Raw genomic sequence first — 18,077 nt, 5'->3', positions numbered from 1 at the left:
AGACTGACTGAAATAGCAAGACAGGTTCGAACATCTGTAGATGATATATGGTGTGTAATTTCAATACACATAAATAAATGATTAAGCTTATGGCAACTCCAAAAGCTTCAATGTTATATAAAAATGTAAAGTGGTTATCTAGAGACTTTATCCAAACTATCCCAAGCGTAGCAGCACCAGAGCAGCATCAATACATTTAATTTCTATAAATGTAAAGGATGACTCTCGCTAGCCCGGTCCGAGGCGTCTGCCATGTCATTTTCTATGACGGCTGATCGGTCATCACGTGGTGCTTTGCTAGAAAACGAAGCGCCGAAAGCTCCGGTTTAGCGTGAGTCATACTTTATGCTTGAACGCATAGTAAAGTAATGCATTTTATGCGTAAGATGCGTAAGTGTAAGGCCTGAGTGGACGCTGGAAGCGGAGCGTTCGGCGGGGCGTGCAGCGTGGCTGTGGGCTCACTTGTGATGTGAGCAGCGTGCACTAAGGCCGCTCCTATACGTGCGCATTTGTTTAACATGCACGCCGCACGCCCCGCCCCGCTGCACGCCCAACTCGAGCGTCCACTCGGGCCTTACACTAAGGGGCGCCCCCTACGCCGAGTTTGGCGTAATATTCCGTATTGTGATGGTGTTGGTGTGTGGTGTCAGGGTCCGACGCAGCAGGCGGCGGCGGTGGCGGCGCGGCGCGACGCGCTGCTGCACAAGTGGCGCGCGCTCAGCGGAGCCCTGCAGACCTACCGCGACGCGCTCGCTGCCGCGCTAGAGATACACGCCTTCAACAGGTCAGTTACAGTTTTTTAGGCGATTTAACAGGGTAAAATATAGACTACCTAGGTATTCAACTTACTGATGACAGCTTGACGGCAATGGTGAACATTCTTCATGGTTTTCTTACTACATGAGTAGACAAAAGTTAACGCCGATTTTATATGATTTATTCTGGAAAACCACTTAAATATTTCCGTTTAGGCCATGGTTGACTGGTCGATAATGACTTCCTTCTTATATATTAGCAGTAATATTGAAATAAATCAATAACCGTCACTTCCATCTGTAAGAACACAGCTTGATGCTATTATTTCCAAATGAAATATTTTAAAAGCAAAATACACCTAAAGTGTTTTTCTTTTTTTATTAAATAAGGAACTTTGCTTTTCCCTACAATTTTCATCAAAATCTATAATCTCTTATCGTAAGGTGAATGTAAATAATGAATAAATATTAAATAACATTTTATTTAGTATTACACAAAATGTATTATTTAATCCAGGGACGTGGAAGACACCGCGGAGCGCATCGCGAAGAAAGCGGCCCTCTTCAGCAGCAACGAGCGCGGACGCGACCTGGACGCTGCGCAGGAGTTGAAGAGGCGGCACCTGGCGCGGGCGGCCGAGGCTGGCGCTGTCGGAGACAAGATCAAGCAGCTGTGCGCAGAGGGAGCCACGCTGCAGAGCAAGTGAGTACGAGATATGTCGCTGCGCTGTGTTAGTCGGCAGCAACTGTTGCAGGAGTATGGTTTCTTGAGCGGCCGAGGCTGGCGCTGTCGGAGACAAGATCAAGCAGCTGTGCGCCGAGGGAGCCACGCTGCAGAGCAAGTGAGTACGAGATATGTCGCTGCGCTGTGTTAGTCGGCAGCAACTGTTGCAGGAGTATGGTTTATTGAGCGGCCGAGACTGGCGCTGTCGGAGACAAGATCAAGCAGCTGTGCGCCGAGGGAGCCACGCTGCAGAGCAAGTGAGTACGAGATATGTCGCTGCGCTGTGTTAGTCGGCAGCAACTGTTGCAGGAGTATGGTTTATTGAGCGGCCGAGACTGGCGCTGTCGGAGACAAGATCAAGCAGCTGTGCGCCGAGGGAGCCACGCTGCAGAGCAAGTGAGTACGAGATATGTCGCTGCGCTGTGTTAGTCGGCAGCAACTGTTGCAGGAGTATGGTTTATTGAGCGGCCGAGACTGGCGCTGTCGGAGACAAGATCAAGCAGCTGTGCGCCGAGGGAGCCACGCTGCAGAGCAAGTGAGTACGAGATATGTCGCTGCGCTGTGTTAGTCCGCAGCAACTGTTGCAGGAGTATGGTTTCTTGAGCGGCCGAGGCTGGCGCTGTGGGAGACAAGATCAAGCAGCTGTGTGCAGAGGGAGCCACGCTGCAGAGCAAGTGAGTACACGATATGTCGCTGCGCTGTGTTAGTCCGCAGCAACTGTTGCAGGAGTATGGTTTATTGAGCGGTCGAGGCTGGCGCTGTGGGAGACAAGATCAAGCAGCTGTGCGCAGAGGGAGCCACGCTGCAGAGCAAGTGAGTACGAGATATGTCGCTGCGCTGTGTTAGTCCGCAGCAACTGTTGCAGGAGTATGGTTTATTGAGCGGCCGAGGCTGGCGCTGTCGGAGACAAGATCAAGCAGCTGTGCGCAGAGGGAGCCACGCTGCAGAGCAAGTGAGTACGAGATATGTCGCTGCGCTGTGTTAGTCGGTAGCAACTATTGCAGGAGTATGGTTTCTTGAGCGGCCGAGGCTGGCGCTGTGGGAGACAAGATCAAGCAGCTGTGCGCAGAGGGAGCCACGCTGCAGAGCAAGTGAGTACGAGATATGTCGCTGCGCTGTGTTAGTCGGTAGCAACTGTTGCAGGAGTATGGTTTCTTGAGCGGCCGAGGCTGGCGCTGTGGGAGACAAGATCAAGCAGCTGTGCGCAGAGGGAGCCACGCTGCAGAGCAAGTGAGTACACGATATGTCGCTGCGCTGTGTTAGTCGGCAGCAACTGTTGCAGGAGTATGGTTTCTTGAGCGGCCGAGGCTGGCGCTGTGGGAGACAAGATCAAGCAGCTGTGCGCAGAGGGAGCCACGCTGCAGAGCAAGTGAGTACACGATATGTCGCTGCGCTGTGTTAGTCGGCAGCAACTGTTGCAGGAGTATGGTTTCTTGAGCGGCCGAGGCTGGCGCTGTGGGAGACAAGATCAAGCAGCTGTGCGCAGAGGGAGCCACGCTGCAGAGCAAGTGAGTACGAGATATGTCGCTGCGCTGTGTTAGTCGGTAGCAACTGTTGCAGGAGTATGGTTTCTTGAGCGGCCGAGGCTGGCGCTGTGGGAGACAAGATCAAGCAGCTGTGCGCAGAGGGAGCCACGCTGCAGAGCAAGTGAGTACGAGATATGTCGCTGCGCTGTGTTAGTCGGTAGCAACTGTTGCAGGAGTATGGTTTCTTGAGCGGCCGAGGCTGGCGCTGTGGGAGACAAGATCAAGCAGCTGTGCGCAGAGGGAGCCACGCTGCAGAGCAAGTGAGTACAATATATGTCACTACATGTAGTGACATACGTATCTTGCATATTTATTTTCCATTGTATTGTCACGGAAATGTACGAATACGTGTCTTGCTATTTCAGTCAGTCTCGGTACAAAAAGTTGTGAGGTTGACTGAAGTAGCATGACAAATACGAACGTGTCCGAGATAACACGATGGAAAACAATTATGCAGTACATCTGTACGCTGTGTTAATCGGTACCGACTGTTGCAGGACTTGCAGGAGTATGGCTTTTTTGGTTATAAAAACCATACTCCTGCAAAACTGCTACAACGCTTCAGCAACAGTCAGTACACTTCCCGGTTTCCGATGAAGATGAAAAATTTGCATACGTGTGTCACCAGACACAATGCAATATTATGGTACCATCGAGCTGATCTAATGATAGAGACAGGAGGTGGCCATAGGAACTCTGCGATAAAACAACGCGACCTAGTGTTTGGGGCTTTTAGAATGGTCTCGATGGGAGGATGTCTGTGGAAAGAAAAGTGCAGTCAGCGCTAAAAGCTTGTACCAAAAATGAAATTTTATGCCAAAAACTTTTTTAATTATGTATTTATATGTACTAACATTTAGTTTTTAAGTTTCGATGTAAGTAGACTAACACAATATGGATTTTAGAACCAATTTTTATTTGTAGACACCCGGAGCGCGCCTCGGAGATCGAAGGCCACCTGTCCGCGCTCCGCTCGGACTGGGAGCGCCTGCAGCGGCTCGCCGCGACACGCACCGCGCTGCTCGATGACGCCATCGCTGAACACAAGTTCGACGATAGCCTTAAGGTACTATTACCAAACAGTCTACTTTTTAGGGTTCCGTACCCAAAGGGTAAAAAACGGGACCCTATTACTAAGACTTCGCTGTCCGTCCGTCCGTCCGTCTGTCACCAGGCTGTATCTCACGAACCGTAATAGCTAGACAGTTGAAATTTTCACAGATGATGTATTTCTGTTGCCGCTATAACAACAAATACTGAAAACAGAATAAAATAAAGATTTAAGTGGGGCTCCCATACAACAAACGTGATTTTTGACCGAAGTTAAGCAACGTCGGGCGGGGTCAGTACTTGGATGGGTGACCGTTTTTTTGCTTGTTTTGCTCTATTTTTTGTTGATGGTGCGGAATCCTCCGTGCGCGAGTCCGACTCGCACTTGGCCGGTTTAATTTACACTACTTTTGGGAGCAAATCAAATTATTAAGAAAAATCTAGTCTTAGTAAGACGGCATATAGTCGAGAAATTTGGACTGATTCCACCGTGGCGGGGTGGCCAAGGGGTTCAAGGCGTCAGCACGGATTGCTAAAGACGCCGGTTCGAATCCGACCTTCACCACTAGAGTCTTTAATATATGACATCTATTTCAGTTTATAAGTCAACTTTTTTACTAACATAACTCCCGTGAGACCAAAAAGAATAGAATGCTCACTCCATATATCAGTTTTTTTACCAAAACGACTATTATTTTCGTAGTCGGCATCTAGCGTCAAGTAGCGGAATTATCAGTACTGCTACTTGACAATAGATGTAGCACCGACCGGAAAGTCTAATGCTCAACAACATAAAAAAAAAAATAAAAAAAAAATCATTTATTTCAGACCTTGAGTCCATACACTTACAACTAACTACAAACTAAATTTAACTTAAAAACAAAGTTTTGTACGGAACACTAATAATATGAGCTAGACTATAAATAGTGTTTGATGACTCGGTAATAACTACATACACTCATGTGTATGTAGCCACCACCGAGTGTACCCCGGCCCAGTGCACAAGAAGCTGACTGTCCATCCTGTCCGCTATAACAGTCAGGAGACTGTTGCGACATAAGACTTTCCGGTCGGTGCTACATCTATTGTCAAGTAGCAGTACTGATAATTCCACTAGTCGATGCTAGATGTAGACACTGAAATGAATAGTCTTTTTGGTATCAAAACTGATGTATGGAGTGAGCACTCTTGTCTTACTATATTTCTCTATGGCGGGGGTAATGAGTGATGGTATGTGTGCGCAGGAGCTGGATGTGTGGGTGTCGGAGAGCGTGAAGCGCATGCGCGGCGGCGCGGCGCCCGACTCCGCGGCCGACGCGCAGGCCATGCTCGACACACACAAGGAGAGGAAGGTACTTACGTACACTGGCCCTATTCTAATTACTATGAGACCAAATGCTTGTAGGGACACAATGTAACAGGAATGCTGTCAACGCATTCTAGATGCGAGCCGCAAGGCGCGGGCCTCGCCAGTTGTCCCCCGCCTTGCGACCTGCCCGGTAGTTCCCAATTGCGTAAAGTACTGTAACGATTTTGCTAAATTTACCTACTAATTAATTTGGTATTTTCAGGGTTAGCTTCTATTATTGTGTGATAACTAATGCCGAAGCAGTAAATAAACTTTGAATACCTATATTCAGTGACTTTTAAATTAACATCCTTCTGATCCCGGAGTTCGTAGTAGTGATTATAGATTCATACATGCTAATTACTATGGGACCAGATGCTAATTACTATTGGACCAAATGCTAATTACTATGGGACCAAATGTTGATTACTATTGGACCAAATGGTAATTACTATTGGACCAAATGTTAATTACTATTGGACCAAATGGTAATTACTATGGGACCAGATGCTAATTACTATGGGGCCAAATGCTAATTACTATGGGACCAAATGCTAATTACTATTGGACCAAATGCTAATTACTATGGGACAAAATGCTAATTACTATTGGACCAAATGCTAATTACTATGGGACCAAATGCTAATTACTATTGTACCAAATGCTAATTACTATTGGACCAAATGCTAATTACTATTGTACCAAATGCTAATTACTATTGTACCAAATGCTAATTACTATTGTACCAAATGCTAATTACTATGGTACCAAATGCTAATTACTATGGAACCAGATGCTAAATACTATGGAACCAGATGCTAATTACTATGGAACCAGATGCATACATCCAAATAAACTAGGCGAACTCAGCTAACAATTCTACCTAATACAACTTTGACTTTGACTTTACAAAATAATGCACCAATTATTTATTGCGTAAATAGGAAAATCAATTCAGTGCGCTATATACTGGCTATATATGTTTTGGTATACGTCTTAACAATGTTTTGTTTGATAGACGGAGATAGACAACCGCCAGAAGAGTATAGCGGCGCTGCAGCGCGAGGAGCAGAGCCCGGAGAAGCTGAAGAAGCTGACCGAGCTGGCGCAGACCCTCGACCAGGCCTGGCTGCAGCGAGAGCAGCACCTCACACAGGTATACACGTGCACAGTGTGCGAGACGGAGACAGACAACCACCAGAAGAGTATAGCTGACTGACGGAGCTGGCGCACACCCTCGACCAGGCCTGGCTGCAGCGAGAGCAGCACCTCACACAGGTATACACGTGCACAGTGTGCGAGACGGAGACAGACAACCGCCAAAAGAGTATAGCTGACTCACATGGATTTGACCTCTGATCTTTGTTTTTATTCAAATACTTAACCGAATATATGATATTTCTTCCAGTTTATTTGAAGACATGTTTTATCAACAGCATACAATATTAACGTTAATGTTTTGTCTCAGGCGCACCAGCTGCAGCTGCTTAAGGAGCAAGCGAGACAGACAGAGGACTGGCTCGCGGCCAAGGAGGCTTTCCTGAACAATGACGACCTCGGCGAGAACCTAGACGGTATTTAAATATTCTTACATGTTGACTAACCTCGTGCCGCCCAATGTGCATTAGAAAGTACACTCAGTTTCGATGGAATGTCAACCTTAATAACAAACAGAGTAGGTAGCATTCCATTTGTCTCGTAAAACTTTCGAGCAAATGAAATTCAATCTAATCGAAAATACAGTAAGATTCAAACTTCCTTGGCTATAATTTTGTATGATGGGTGGCACGAGGTACCACAGTAAGCTCAAGAAGGCTTGTGTTGAGGGTACTCAGACAACGATATATAGTTGGTCAAACCAATTTGGCAGTAAATAAGAACAAAACAAACTATACTCATCCTTTTCTTTTGGGTGCTAGTACTAGTGTAAGACAAAGATAGTATGATTCTTTCTATGTTTGAAATGAGACAGTCCTTTGACAAACAATATATAATATACAAATACATAAATACATAGAAAACACCCAAGACTCAGGAACAAATATCTGTGCTCATCACACAAATAAATACCGGGATTCGATAAACAAATACTAAAAACAAAATTAATATTTAAGTGGGGCTCCCATACAAGAAACGTGTTTTTTTGCGTAACTGTACGGAACCCTTTGCGCGCGAGTCCGACTCGTACTTGGCCGGTTTTAACATTTGTTTTTTTTTTCTTTTATTGAGAAACAAACAGTCTTATAATAAACATAAGAGCAACTTAGCTAATAGCTACAAATTGATTTATTTATAGACCTACTATTTTAGATTTAAATGTTTTTGTTAGAAATAGATATAACTTCACAGAGTTTTGTTATTGTGTTTTTTTTTATTCTAGCCGTGGAAACATTAATCAGGAAGCACGCAGAGTTCGCCAAGTTGCTGGACTCCGGAGTGGCTCGAGTGGAAGAACTGGAGACCTTCGCTCGCTCGCTACTCGAGGGAGGGCATTACGACCAAGCTTACATCGAGCGACGACTCGCCGCCATCTTGGCGCGAAGAGACAAACTCAAGGTGAGCACCCACCATAGACTAGGAATCCTCTAGACGGAGTTTAGAGCAATTATTTCATGAAACCGATGCTGCCAAAAATACTGGGGTGCGGGGGGCGAGGTGAGCGAGTCCCGTGCCGTGATTGGTCCGTTCAAAGACACGGACCAATCACGGCACGGGATTCTGACACTTGACTCGAAGATGGAGTAAAAATACCGTATATTTGTGGCAGAGGGGGTAGCGTTACTATGCTCAGTCTAGAGGATGTCTTGTCTGTGGCACCCACCCATCAACCAATCTCACCCAACAAATAATTAGCACCCATCAACCAATCAACACGTAGATCAAATTGGGGTAGGTAGGTGAAAGCCGCGAGCTCGTAATAGGGTAGTTGTCTTACTAGTCAAATCAGTTTCTTTTTTCGAACAGCATTGGCCACTGGAGGCCTTGGTCCACTGACAATCCAACCTCTAGACTGAGCTTAGGCCAATTCTTTCATGAAACCGATGCTGCCAAAAATACGGGGGTGCGGGGGGACGAGGTGAGCGAATCCCGTGCCGTGATTGGTCCGTTCAAAGACACGGACCAATCACGGCACGGGATTGACTCGAAGATGGAGTAACGCTACCGTATGTGTGGCAGAGGGGGTAGCGCGACTATTCTATGTCTAGAAGTTGGATTGTCTGTGCCTTGGTCACTCTTTCTTAGTACATGACATTTATTTAGGTGATAGTCATTTCCGCAAAAAATACTTCCCGTATTATTATTTTTAGAGTAGCCTTCCCCATTTCATTTTAGCTTGATGTTGAATGCTGACGTGTTTAATTATTGTCCAGGAGTCGTGCCGCGCGCGCGGCGTGATGCTGCAGCAGTCCAAGCAGCTGCTGGAGTTCCTGCGGGACCTGGAGCACGAGCAGGAGTGGATCGCGCTCAAGATGCAGACCGCCACCGACCACAACTACAGGTACATGCTACACACGTGATGCTGCAGCTGCTGCGGGACCTGGAGCACGAGCAGGAGTGGATCGCGCTCAAGATGCAGACCGCCACCGACCACAACTACAGGTACATGCTACACACGTGATGCTGCAGCTGCTGCGGGACCTGGAGCACGAGCAGGAGTGGATCGCGCTCAAGATGCAGACCGCCACCGACCACAACTACAGGTACATGCTACACACGTGATGCTGCAGCTGCTGCGGGACCTGGAGCACGAGCAGGAGTGGATCGCGCTCAAGATGCAGACCGCCACCGACCACAACTACAGGTACATGCTACACACGTGATGCTGCAGCTGCTGCGGGTCCTGGAGCACGAGCAGGAGTGGATCGCGCTCAAGATGCAGACCGCCACCGACCACAACTACAGGTACATGCTACACACGTGATGCTGCAGCTGCTGCGGGACCTGGAGCACGAGCAGGAGTGGATCGCGCTCAACATGCAGACCGCCACCGACCACAACTACAGGTACATGCTACACACGTGATGCTGCAGCAGTCCCAGCAGCTGCTGGAGCTGCTGCGGGACCTGGAGCACGAGCAGGAGTGGATCGGGCTCAACATGCAGACCGCCACCGACCACAACTACAGGTATATACTGTGGCGTCTCCTCCAGCTGTCACTGTCGATGACTTGCCACAAAATTCTAACAGATGGCGTTAGGGAGCTAAAACGTAATTTGGTAGAAACCTACATCGCACTTACGGAGTGTCAAATGTCACTTCACTTACTATATACTCATTCTGACTCAGAGTTTGAAATTATTCGGATAATTATAGTCTTTGATAACTATCGCGATAATTATCCGATAAATATCGAACAGCCAAGTGGTCATGCCGACATGGCCCTCCCCTCCCCCTGTTGCTGTAACGTAATATGTGGGTGAGCCCTATGGTGGTTGTAAGGACGCTCGTTGCTTTTTACGTGTCTCATTCAGAAGGGGGCAAAGGCCAATATGTCTACTAGTGGGGTTTTTTGAAGTGAAAACTTCTTTAGTGGCGCTGTGCACTTTTTGAGGTGGGGAAAAAAATTTAAATTCGAGACAGCGTAAGACGATCACGTGACCGTGAGATTTAGATGGCATTTAAATCAATAAAGAAAAACTCAATGACATTACATGAAAAACTGTTACATTGAGTTTTTCTTTATTGATTTAAATGCCATCTAGTGAGTTTCGCTCTAACTGGTATTAATATAACTCGAGTACTAACAGTGATGTGCTTAGGGGTTTCAAGTAATGGCATTAATCTCCATTACACATAGTGCATTTTGCACTAGTCATTGAGTTTTCACTTCTGCCGGCACTCCCGGAGTGCAACCCGTTGTTTTTTTTTATCAAATGTGTATGTGTGTGTGGGTGTTGTTATTATTATTTTAATAATGTACTCTTTTATTTGTATGTACAGGGAGCTGTCGAACCTGCAGAGCAAGATTCAGAAGCACGCCGCCTTCGAGTCCGAGCTAGCGTCCAACAAGAAGCGAATAGACGATGTCGCCAACCGAGGCGAGGAACTCATAGGTACTTACGCTCCTCATACTAATATCAGTGGGGTGACACACGATCTTCGAGTCCGAGCTCGCGGCCGACAAGAAGCGAATAGACGACGTCGCCAACCGAGGCGAGGAACTCATAGGTACTTAGCTCCTCATACTAATATCAGTGGGGTGACTCGACCTTCGAGTCCGAGCTGGCGGCCGACAAGAAGAGAATAGACGACGTGGCCAACCGAGGCGAGGAACTCATAGGTACTTACGCTCCTCATACTAATATCAGTGGGGTGACACTTTCGGACAAACTCGGCTCCGTTCGGCTCAGCAAATCTCCGAGCAATTATTACGGTTGACACAACTTGACGTCCCTTTGCGTGCACGACCACAGATAATGACTTGAATTTCGAAAACCCTAAATAGCCGAAAAGGATAGTGCCATAATTTAGAAAGGGATATCATGATTCGACACTGAATCGCAGTCAAACTTCGGTTTGGTAGGAAGTGTCCTTTCTGTACTAGTACTATTACTTATTCTGTACTAAGATGTACCAGTTTCAATCAAACGGTATTTCCATATAGCTTCAATTTGAAATCAACCTTATCGACAACCGACAGTGTGGTACATTTTGGTTGAAAACCTCACATATTATGTGATAAAAAATATCCCATGTCCTTCCCTACGACTCAAAACTATCGATCAATATACATTAAATCCAATAAGGGCAATAAATTAAATCTGATATATAATTTATTCGTGTAATCATTAATTAAGAATTTTTTTGTAACTTAATGATGACCCCGTATTTTTTTTTCCGTAGTTCAATCGTAAAAAACTTATGTGGCCGGGAAGATATGTTTTTCTAAAATAAATGATTTGTTGTGAACAGAGGCCAAGCACTACGCGTCCCAGGAGATCTCCACACACGTGGAAGAGTTGGAAAACCTGTGGAGAGAGCTTCAGGTACCGGCCCACAGTGGCCCACACTGTTAACTGACCGTTCGTGAACCTTATTACAAAAGGCATAAGGTCCACCGATGGACAGTTAAGAGTGTTGCTGTTTCTACTATATTTTTACGGTAAATATGGTGCTACTTTACCGCCCTAGCGCGGTAACTAACACATTAGGTCTCTATGTTGGAAATTTAAAGAGCCATATCGTCAGGTGACAAGCAAAAGTCACTAAGTACCTCCACAAGTTCATAGCCATAGTGAACCATATTAGTACGAAAAGAAGGTTGATTTTTGTTTAAATATTTTATAGTAATTAGTGACCTGACGATATGTAAAACGTTGTACAATACACGTGCGAATTTCCTGCTTTCGCACTTGTATCGTAATGTACTAGTTCGTTCTTAACCTTTTCATTGGTTTTAGTCTGTCAGTCTGAGATCAAGTTGCAGGGAACGTGGCAGTTTGATTTACCCAATTGGTATCCTCAATTTAATTTGGTATAAAAGCTGGATGGTAAGACTTCGATCACTTCGACCACGTTAATTTTGCACCGATTTGGCACTGAAAATGCATAAATGCCGAGAGAGACGTAGCACTATCTATGGTTATGGTTTAGGGTTTAAAAAAAAACAAAGCTTAGTCTAAGAATGCAGCCTAAGGGCTCATGTAGACGGCGCGCGAACTCGTGTACGATTTTAGTTACACTGCGCGCGATTGAGGTGACTTCAATTCAGCCGACCGATCAAATAACGCAATGTAATGAAACTTGGATGCGACTTTTCGCACCGTCTAAATGAGCCCTTATTGACATGTGAATCCCATTCCAGTCTGCAGTGAAACTCCGTCGCGAGCGACTGCAGGAGGCGTATCAAGCCCGTATATACTTGCGAGGTCTAGACGATTTCACGGCGTGGCTTGATGACGTCGAGTCACAACTACTCAGCGAGGACCACGGTGAGAGACTAAGGGCCAGTTGCACCAACCACATTTGACAGACTGATCAACGTCTGCCGGCGCGCCCCGGCGCTTTACTATGAAACTTTCCATATACACCGTGTTTTTATTGAATTCCGTTAACTTCGGGGTATGGTTAAGTACGTTTAAGAGAACTAAATGGCATGGTTAATTTTCAAAAAACAGTTTTTTTTGCTTTTTTTACAAGTAAAAATTATGTTTAAAAATATAGCGTTGTTATAACACGGGCATTACATTTAACTCAACCAAACAATTGAAATCTGTGACATATCAATGTCATTTCGAACATCGATCGACCGAGATTGTACTTAAGTTTAGTAGCAAATGTATGAAATCATTCTAAACACTAATCAATATGTAAACCGGCCCTAAGGCAAGTGTACACGCTTGTAGAGGCCTTATAGCAAAAAAATAAATTATTGATTATCTCCGAAATGGAGTTAATTAGAATATCGGTGTCTTTGAGAAAGTTACTTTATTTAAGCTCAGGAATGCACCCTTGAAATTAACGGAAATAAAAAAAAACACGGTGTATAAAAATTTAGCGAACTCTTTAACGATACGAACAGTTTGGTGCAACCGACCCTTATACTTTAAAACTCCGAAATGAGTAATTGAACTTTATTTCTATTTCATTACACCTACCGCAACTATAATAAATGTAGGAGTGTAATATTAATATAAGTGGATTTACAATTTGGTGCCGTGACCAGGATAATGGTACAACTTTAAAAATTACTTTCCATTTTTGAATATTTTAACGACGAATGTTGTAAATAGCCTTTTTTTAACGACTACGTATTGGTACCTGGCTCAAATGTCCCCATTACGCTGGCAGCGTTACCGCGCTGAATGGCCAATGAGATCTGTTGGACCGGGTATGAAAAAAATTAGATTATAATGATTAAGTACAGTCAATAGGAGTATTTAGAAAACTATTGCTCGTTGACAATACATAATATTACAATTGAAATATGTAATTATTAACACTAAAACATATCTAAACACACTTAAAACTATCTAACCTAAGGCAGTTGTCCCACCGCAAGCGATGAGCTATAAGCGAGTAGAAAGATAAACTAGAAACGAGTGGGCGAGCGGCGAGAAGCGAGTGTTAGCTTCAATAGTTTTGTCGCTCGGCTATCGGCGAGTGTTCGAGTGCGACGGGCTATTGTCTCGCAGCTTGAGTTCAACTACCAAGCGAGCATCGCCGAGCGAGTACCGCTGAGCTAGTTTTATCTCATCGCTCTTATCTCGGCGACAAACTAGTAGAGCGAGTGTTCTCGCCGGCAGTTTGAACAGCCAGCGATGAACTATAAATATATGTATCTCTTTTACTAACACAGGATCCCTATCTTTTGTTCGTTTCTTGGGCGAGAAAATCGCCGATAGCTAATCGCTTACTCGCTCTTGGTGGGACAACTGCCTTTACCCTTTCTGTGCCATTCCCGGTCCATCTATATGTTAATTTTTTCGTCTTATTGTTACGTATTAAAACTGAAATATTGTATTGTATTTTTTTTTTAATGCTTATACATATTTGTAGATTGTATTGTACAACTTTTTTGTTATAATAGCTTTTATTTTTGCTACCACTACTGTGTAACCTTTAGCGGAGGAATCGCTGACTCCCGAGTCACAGGCTCTGACCTAGTTCGGGAGACAAAGGCTCGACTCTGGTGAAACTGTCACAAACCTAATTATAAGCTTTCTGTATCTAGCATAATATCGACTTTCTGTACTGTGTTAGGTTTTAAGTGAATAAAGATTATTATTATTATTATTTTATGTTTTTGTCTAACTATATGTCTTTGTGCAGGGAAGGACCTAGCATCCGTAACGGCCCTGCTGAAGCGGCACACTCGCCTGGAACAGCAGGTGGCCGCGAAGAGCGACGCGGCGACGCAACTCGCCGACAACGCGCGACAGCTCGCCGACAGTCGGCACTTTATGGCCCAAGAGATACTCGCAAAGGCCGACGAGGCTGTCAAGCGGTGAGTGCACGTGACCGACAACACCGACAATTGGCCGACTAAACTTTTTTACGCACGAGATATATTCAGATAAGCGGTGAGTACGAGTGCAATAAGTGGCCAAGAGACGACGCGCGACAGCTAATATATATGGTGGAAATATTCGGTGTAATGGGTACGGTCTTGGTAACTAAGATGGCAGAGCACTGATGTACTAGTGGTCCAGTGGTCGTGGGTTCAAGTCCCACCCAAGACAGTGATTTTTTTCACTTTTAATTTATTTCTAAGCGTAATATGAAGTTTCTGCTTGATAAAAAAGAAATTTATAATGTTGTATTGTTTTAGGCTGTACAAACACTGTTGCAACACACTTAACTGTCCATCGGTGGGCCTTATGCCTTTTGTAATAAGGTTTACCGACGGACAGTTGTGGCCGATGGCAGATACGTATATTATGAATAGACAGAAGTTTTGATTTTTTTTTTTTTTTTTTTTTTTTTTATTGAGAAACAAACAGTCTTATAATAAACATAAGAGCAACTTAGCTTTTTTTTAAGTACTAAACATATTATGTAGTAGGGTTAATCAACTATATCTTGTTGTTATTCTGTCCCATCAGCGAGGAGACAATAGTAGCATAGATTGTTAGAAGAACTGCTGTACCATGTTCTACTAACATGCTCAGTAGATGTCCCATTATGGAAAGGTCTTATAACTACCATAAAATGCAAGTTTGGTTCATTTAAATACGAAAAACCTAGAATTTTAAGAGTGACTCAGGAGACCGTAACCATAGCAACGTGTGACAAGAAAAAGTTTATTAACCCAGTAAAGAAATGATGTACCGCTTTATAACTGATTTGCATTCTTGAAATTTCTCGGTAGCTTACCTATTTACAGCAAGTCGAAGTTACATATTTTGAATATTAATCTATGACTTATCGATGACAGATTTATCGATATTTCGTATTATCAAACACTCGTTTTTGCCACAAAAACTTGTATGTCTGATTATGAGTGTTTGTTTGTCAGTTACCGGCAGCTGCAGGAGCCGATGCAGATCAGAAGGGACAACCTTGAGGATGCTGCGTTGCTGCACCGCTGGGACCGCGATGCCGACGAGGAGATGAGATGGTGCGTACACGTCGGAAATTCTTTGTCAATAGGGGGTATTACTGTAATGTTCTACCGCCAGAGTACAGCACTAGCGCCTATCGTAAACCATAGAGCTTACACCAGTGGGTAGACACCTGACTTCGGGAAACTCGGTTCAGCTTTGTTCCAAGCAATTATTAGGGTTGACACAACTTAACCTCCTTTGCGTGCACGACCACAGATAAGATAATGACTTGAATTTTGACAACCCTAAATAGCCGAAAGGGATATCATGATTAGACCCTGAACCGCAGTCAAACTTCGGTTTTGTAGGAAGTTTCCTCTGTACGGTAGTAGTATTTATGCTGTGGCTAAAGATTGTACTGTGCCTTAGGATGGTGGAGCGCGAGCCCGTGGCGGCGCTGCAAGACACCGGCTCCACGCTGCAGGAGACGCAGGCGCTGCTCAAGAAACACCTGGCGCTGGAGGCAGAGCTGATGGCACGGTACGTGCACACTCATTTGTGGCATCCATTCATTACTTTTTTTTTCATTATCCTATTATTTTGTGTGTCCCACTGTTGTCATTTGTGTCATCCTACTTTTATTAGCCTGTTTGTGTGTCCCACAGCTGGGCAAAGGCCTCCCCTCTTTCCAATCCTCTCTGTGCTGAGCAAGATCCCGCCAATCTCGCTGGAACTCATCCAAACCGTCCTGCCATCTCTTTCTCGGTCTCACGAGTCGTCGATGTTGGGGTGAAGAGCGTTTTGGTTTTCCCTGTTACAAGCTATGGTCGGTTTCCAGAGAGCCGACGGTGCAGGGTGTGTGCGGCCGCGCGGTGGCGCTCGCCCGGCGCGGCCACTTCGCCGGCGCGGCGCTGGAGGCGCGCGCTCGGGACCTGGCCGCCGCGCTGAGCGCGCTGCAGGCCGCCGCCCGCGCGAGGGGGGGGAGGCTGCAGGCCAGGAGGGACCTGCTGCAGGTATGTGTAGAGAGCCACGGTGGTGTGTGTATAGTAGTTGTGTTGTGTGTATTAACCTTTTCGACGCCGCGTCAAACACAAAAGCTGTCACGCTGACGCCACGTCACCGAAGTGTCAAAACTGAAATCGAACTTTACGCACGTAGGGACACGTAGGGTATAGTGCGCGGCAGGGACACAAAATTTCATATCAGCAATCAAAAACAGCCTTGCGTGCAAAAAGTGTTTATGGCATGGCACCCAAATTTTATAATAAGCTGCCTAAATTAATAAGAGAATCCGAAATGCCTTTATTTAAGAAATATTTGTTGGACTTTTTGGTACAAAATGCTTTTTACTCATTGTTCCTTCGGTTAAAGCTCATTTTTGAATGTAAGGGTAGGTTACACAGTAAAAGACATGTTTCTTCGATGCAGGTGTAATAGCAACTGAGGTAATGATTTACTATGGCTACATTTATATGTATAGATACGTTTAGACATACCGGCCGCCAAAACTAACAGTTTTCAATAAATTTAAACAATTCAAAGAGCATGCACAGTTATTTAAAAAAAAGGATGAAAATTTTAAGATACCAATGTATAATAATTATATAAAACTTTAGTAAACTATTCACTTCAGTACATGCAAAATCATTTCACTCACTTCACCATATACTTCACTGTACTTGATTAGGTATAGAACTACTAGTATAGGTCTACTCATTCAATGTTTTAGGGAGTAATATTAATTTTGACAAAGGTCTTTTAAGCTCGTGGTCTCCCTTGCACTGTACAGTTACCACTCTCACCAGGTTATCTGCTCCGGGATGAAGATACTTGACCCTCCCTAGTAACCATTTAGTAGGTGGCGTAATTTCATCCTTTATGATTACTAAATCTCCAATGCAGGGTGCTGGTACGGCAACTTGCCACTTATATCTTTGTTGCAGTGTGTTAAGGTAATCGTTCTGCCATTGGCGCCAAAAGTTCTGTGTCATCTTCTGTACTAACTGCCATCTGGTAAGTATATTTACTTTTTTATGCTCGTAATTTAAGTCTGGAACACTGACCAACGGCTCACCCACTAAGAAATGTCCTGGCGTCAGTGGGACTCCTGTGGTACTGTCTATTTCACAAAGAGGACGACTATTTAGACAGGCCTCGACCTGAGTCAACAGAGTCGCTAATTCTTCATAAGTCAGTTTAGTATCCTTATTTACCCTAGCTAAATGTCGTTTGGCAGACTGAACTCCCGCTTCCCACAGGCCTCCGTATGAAGGCATTCTTGGGGGTATGAAGTGCCACGTTGTCCCTTCAGTAGCTAGCAGTTCTGCCACCTCGCTGGCTAAATTGTTTTTCCCAGGTTCGAACATGCCTTTTAACTCTTTAGCAGAACCAATAAAATTGGTACCATTATCGCTCCAAATATCTTTACAATGGCCTCTGCGCGCGACAAATCTTCTAAAAGCAGCTATAAAAGCTTGGGAAGTCAGATCCGATACAGCCTCAAGATGAATAGCTTTAGTGGCCATGCATACGAACAAACAAATGTATCCCTTGATCGCATGATGTCCTCGGCCTTTAGAGGTTCTCATTAAAATGGGTCCAGCATAGTCCACGCCACTATTTAAAAAGGGTCGATTTTGGTTAACTCTGACTGTTGGCAGCTGGCCCATGAACTGATTCTTTACTTTA

The 18,077-nt window shown here is 44.8% G+C and overlaps 1 protein-coding gene and 1 long non-coding RNA gene across 2 annotated transcripts in view; one reads left to right on the top strand and one right to left on the bottom strand.

Annotated features, from left to right (window-relative positions):
• The window catches only part of LOC134659633 (uncharacterized), a 198,029-nt gene that overhangs the window by 67,712 nt on the left and 112,240 nt on the right, over positions 1-18,077 (bottom strand). The window lies entirely within an intron of this gene.
• The window catches only part of LOC134659620 (spectrin beta chain), a 124,063-nt gene that overhangs the window by 72,331 nt on the left and 33,655 nt on the right, over positions 1-18,077 (top strand). The window contains exons 51-65 of the mRNA XM_063515302.1: positions 651-784; positions 1,273-1,458; positions 3,930-4,071; positions 5,300-5,407; positions 6,422-6,559; positions 6,872-6,977; positions 7,784-7,959; positions 8,775-8,902; positions 10,345-10,457; positions 11,317-11,390; positions 12,209-12,335; positions 14,176-14,350; positions 15,362-15,463; positions 15,819-15,929; positions 16,228-16,402. Of these exons, the coding sequence (XP_063371372.1) occupies positions 651-784; positions 1,273-1,458; positions 3,930-4,071; positions 5,300-5,407; positions 6,422-6,559; positions 6,872-6,977; positions 7,784-7,959; positions 8,775-8,902; positions 10,345-10,457; positions 11,317-11,390; positions 12,209-12,335; positions 14,176-14,350; positions 15,362-15,463; positions 15,819-15,929; positions 16,228-16,402 (1,995 nt within the window). The remainder of the gene's footprint in view (positions 1-650; positions 785-1,272; positions 1,459-3,929; positions 4,072-5,299; positions 5,408-6,421; positions 6,560-6,871; positions 6,978-7,783; positions 7,960-8,774; positions 8,903-10,344; positions 10,458-11,316; positions 11,391-12,208; positions 12,336-14,175; positions 14,351-15,361; positions 15,464-15,818; positions 15,930-16,227; positions 16,403-18,077) is intronic.

The sequence above is a fragment of the Cydia amplana genome, chromosome 25 (assembly GCF_948474715.1).
Source record: "Cydia amplana chromosome 25, ilCydAmpl1.1, whole genome shotgun sequence".
NCBI classification, from domain to species: Eukaryota; Metazoa; Arthropoda; class Insecta; order Lepidoptera; family Tortricidae; genus Cydia; species Cydia amplana.
The sequence above is the reverse complement of the archived record's forward strand: the minus strand, read 5'-3'. Positions and strand labels throughout refer to the sequence as shown.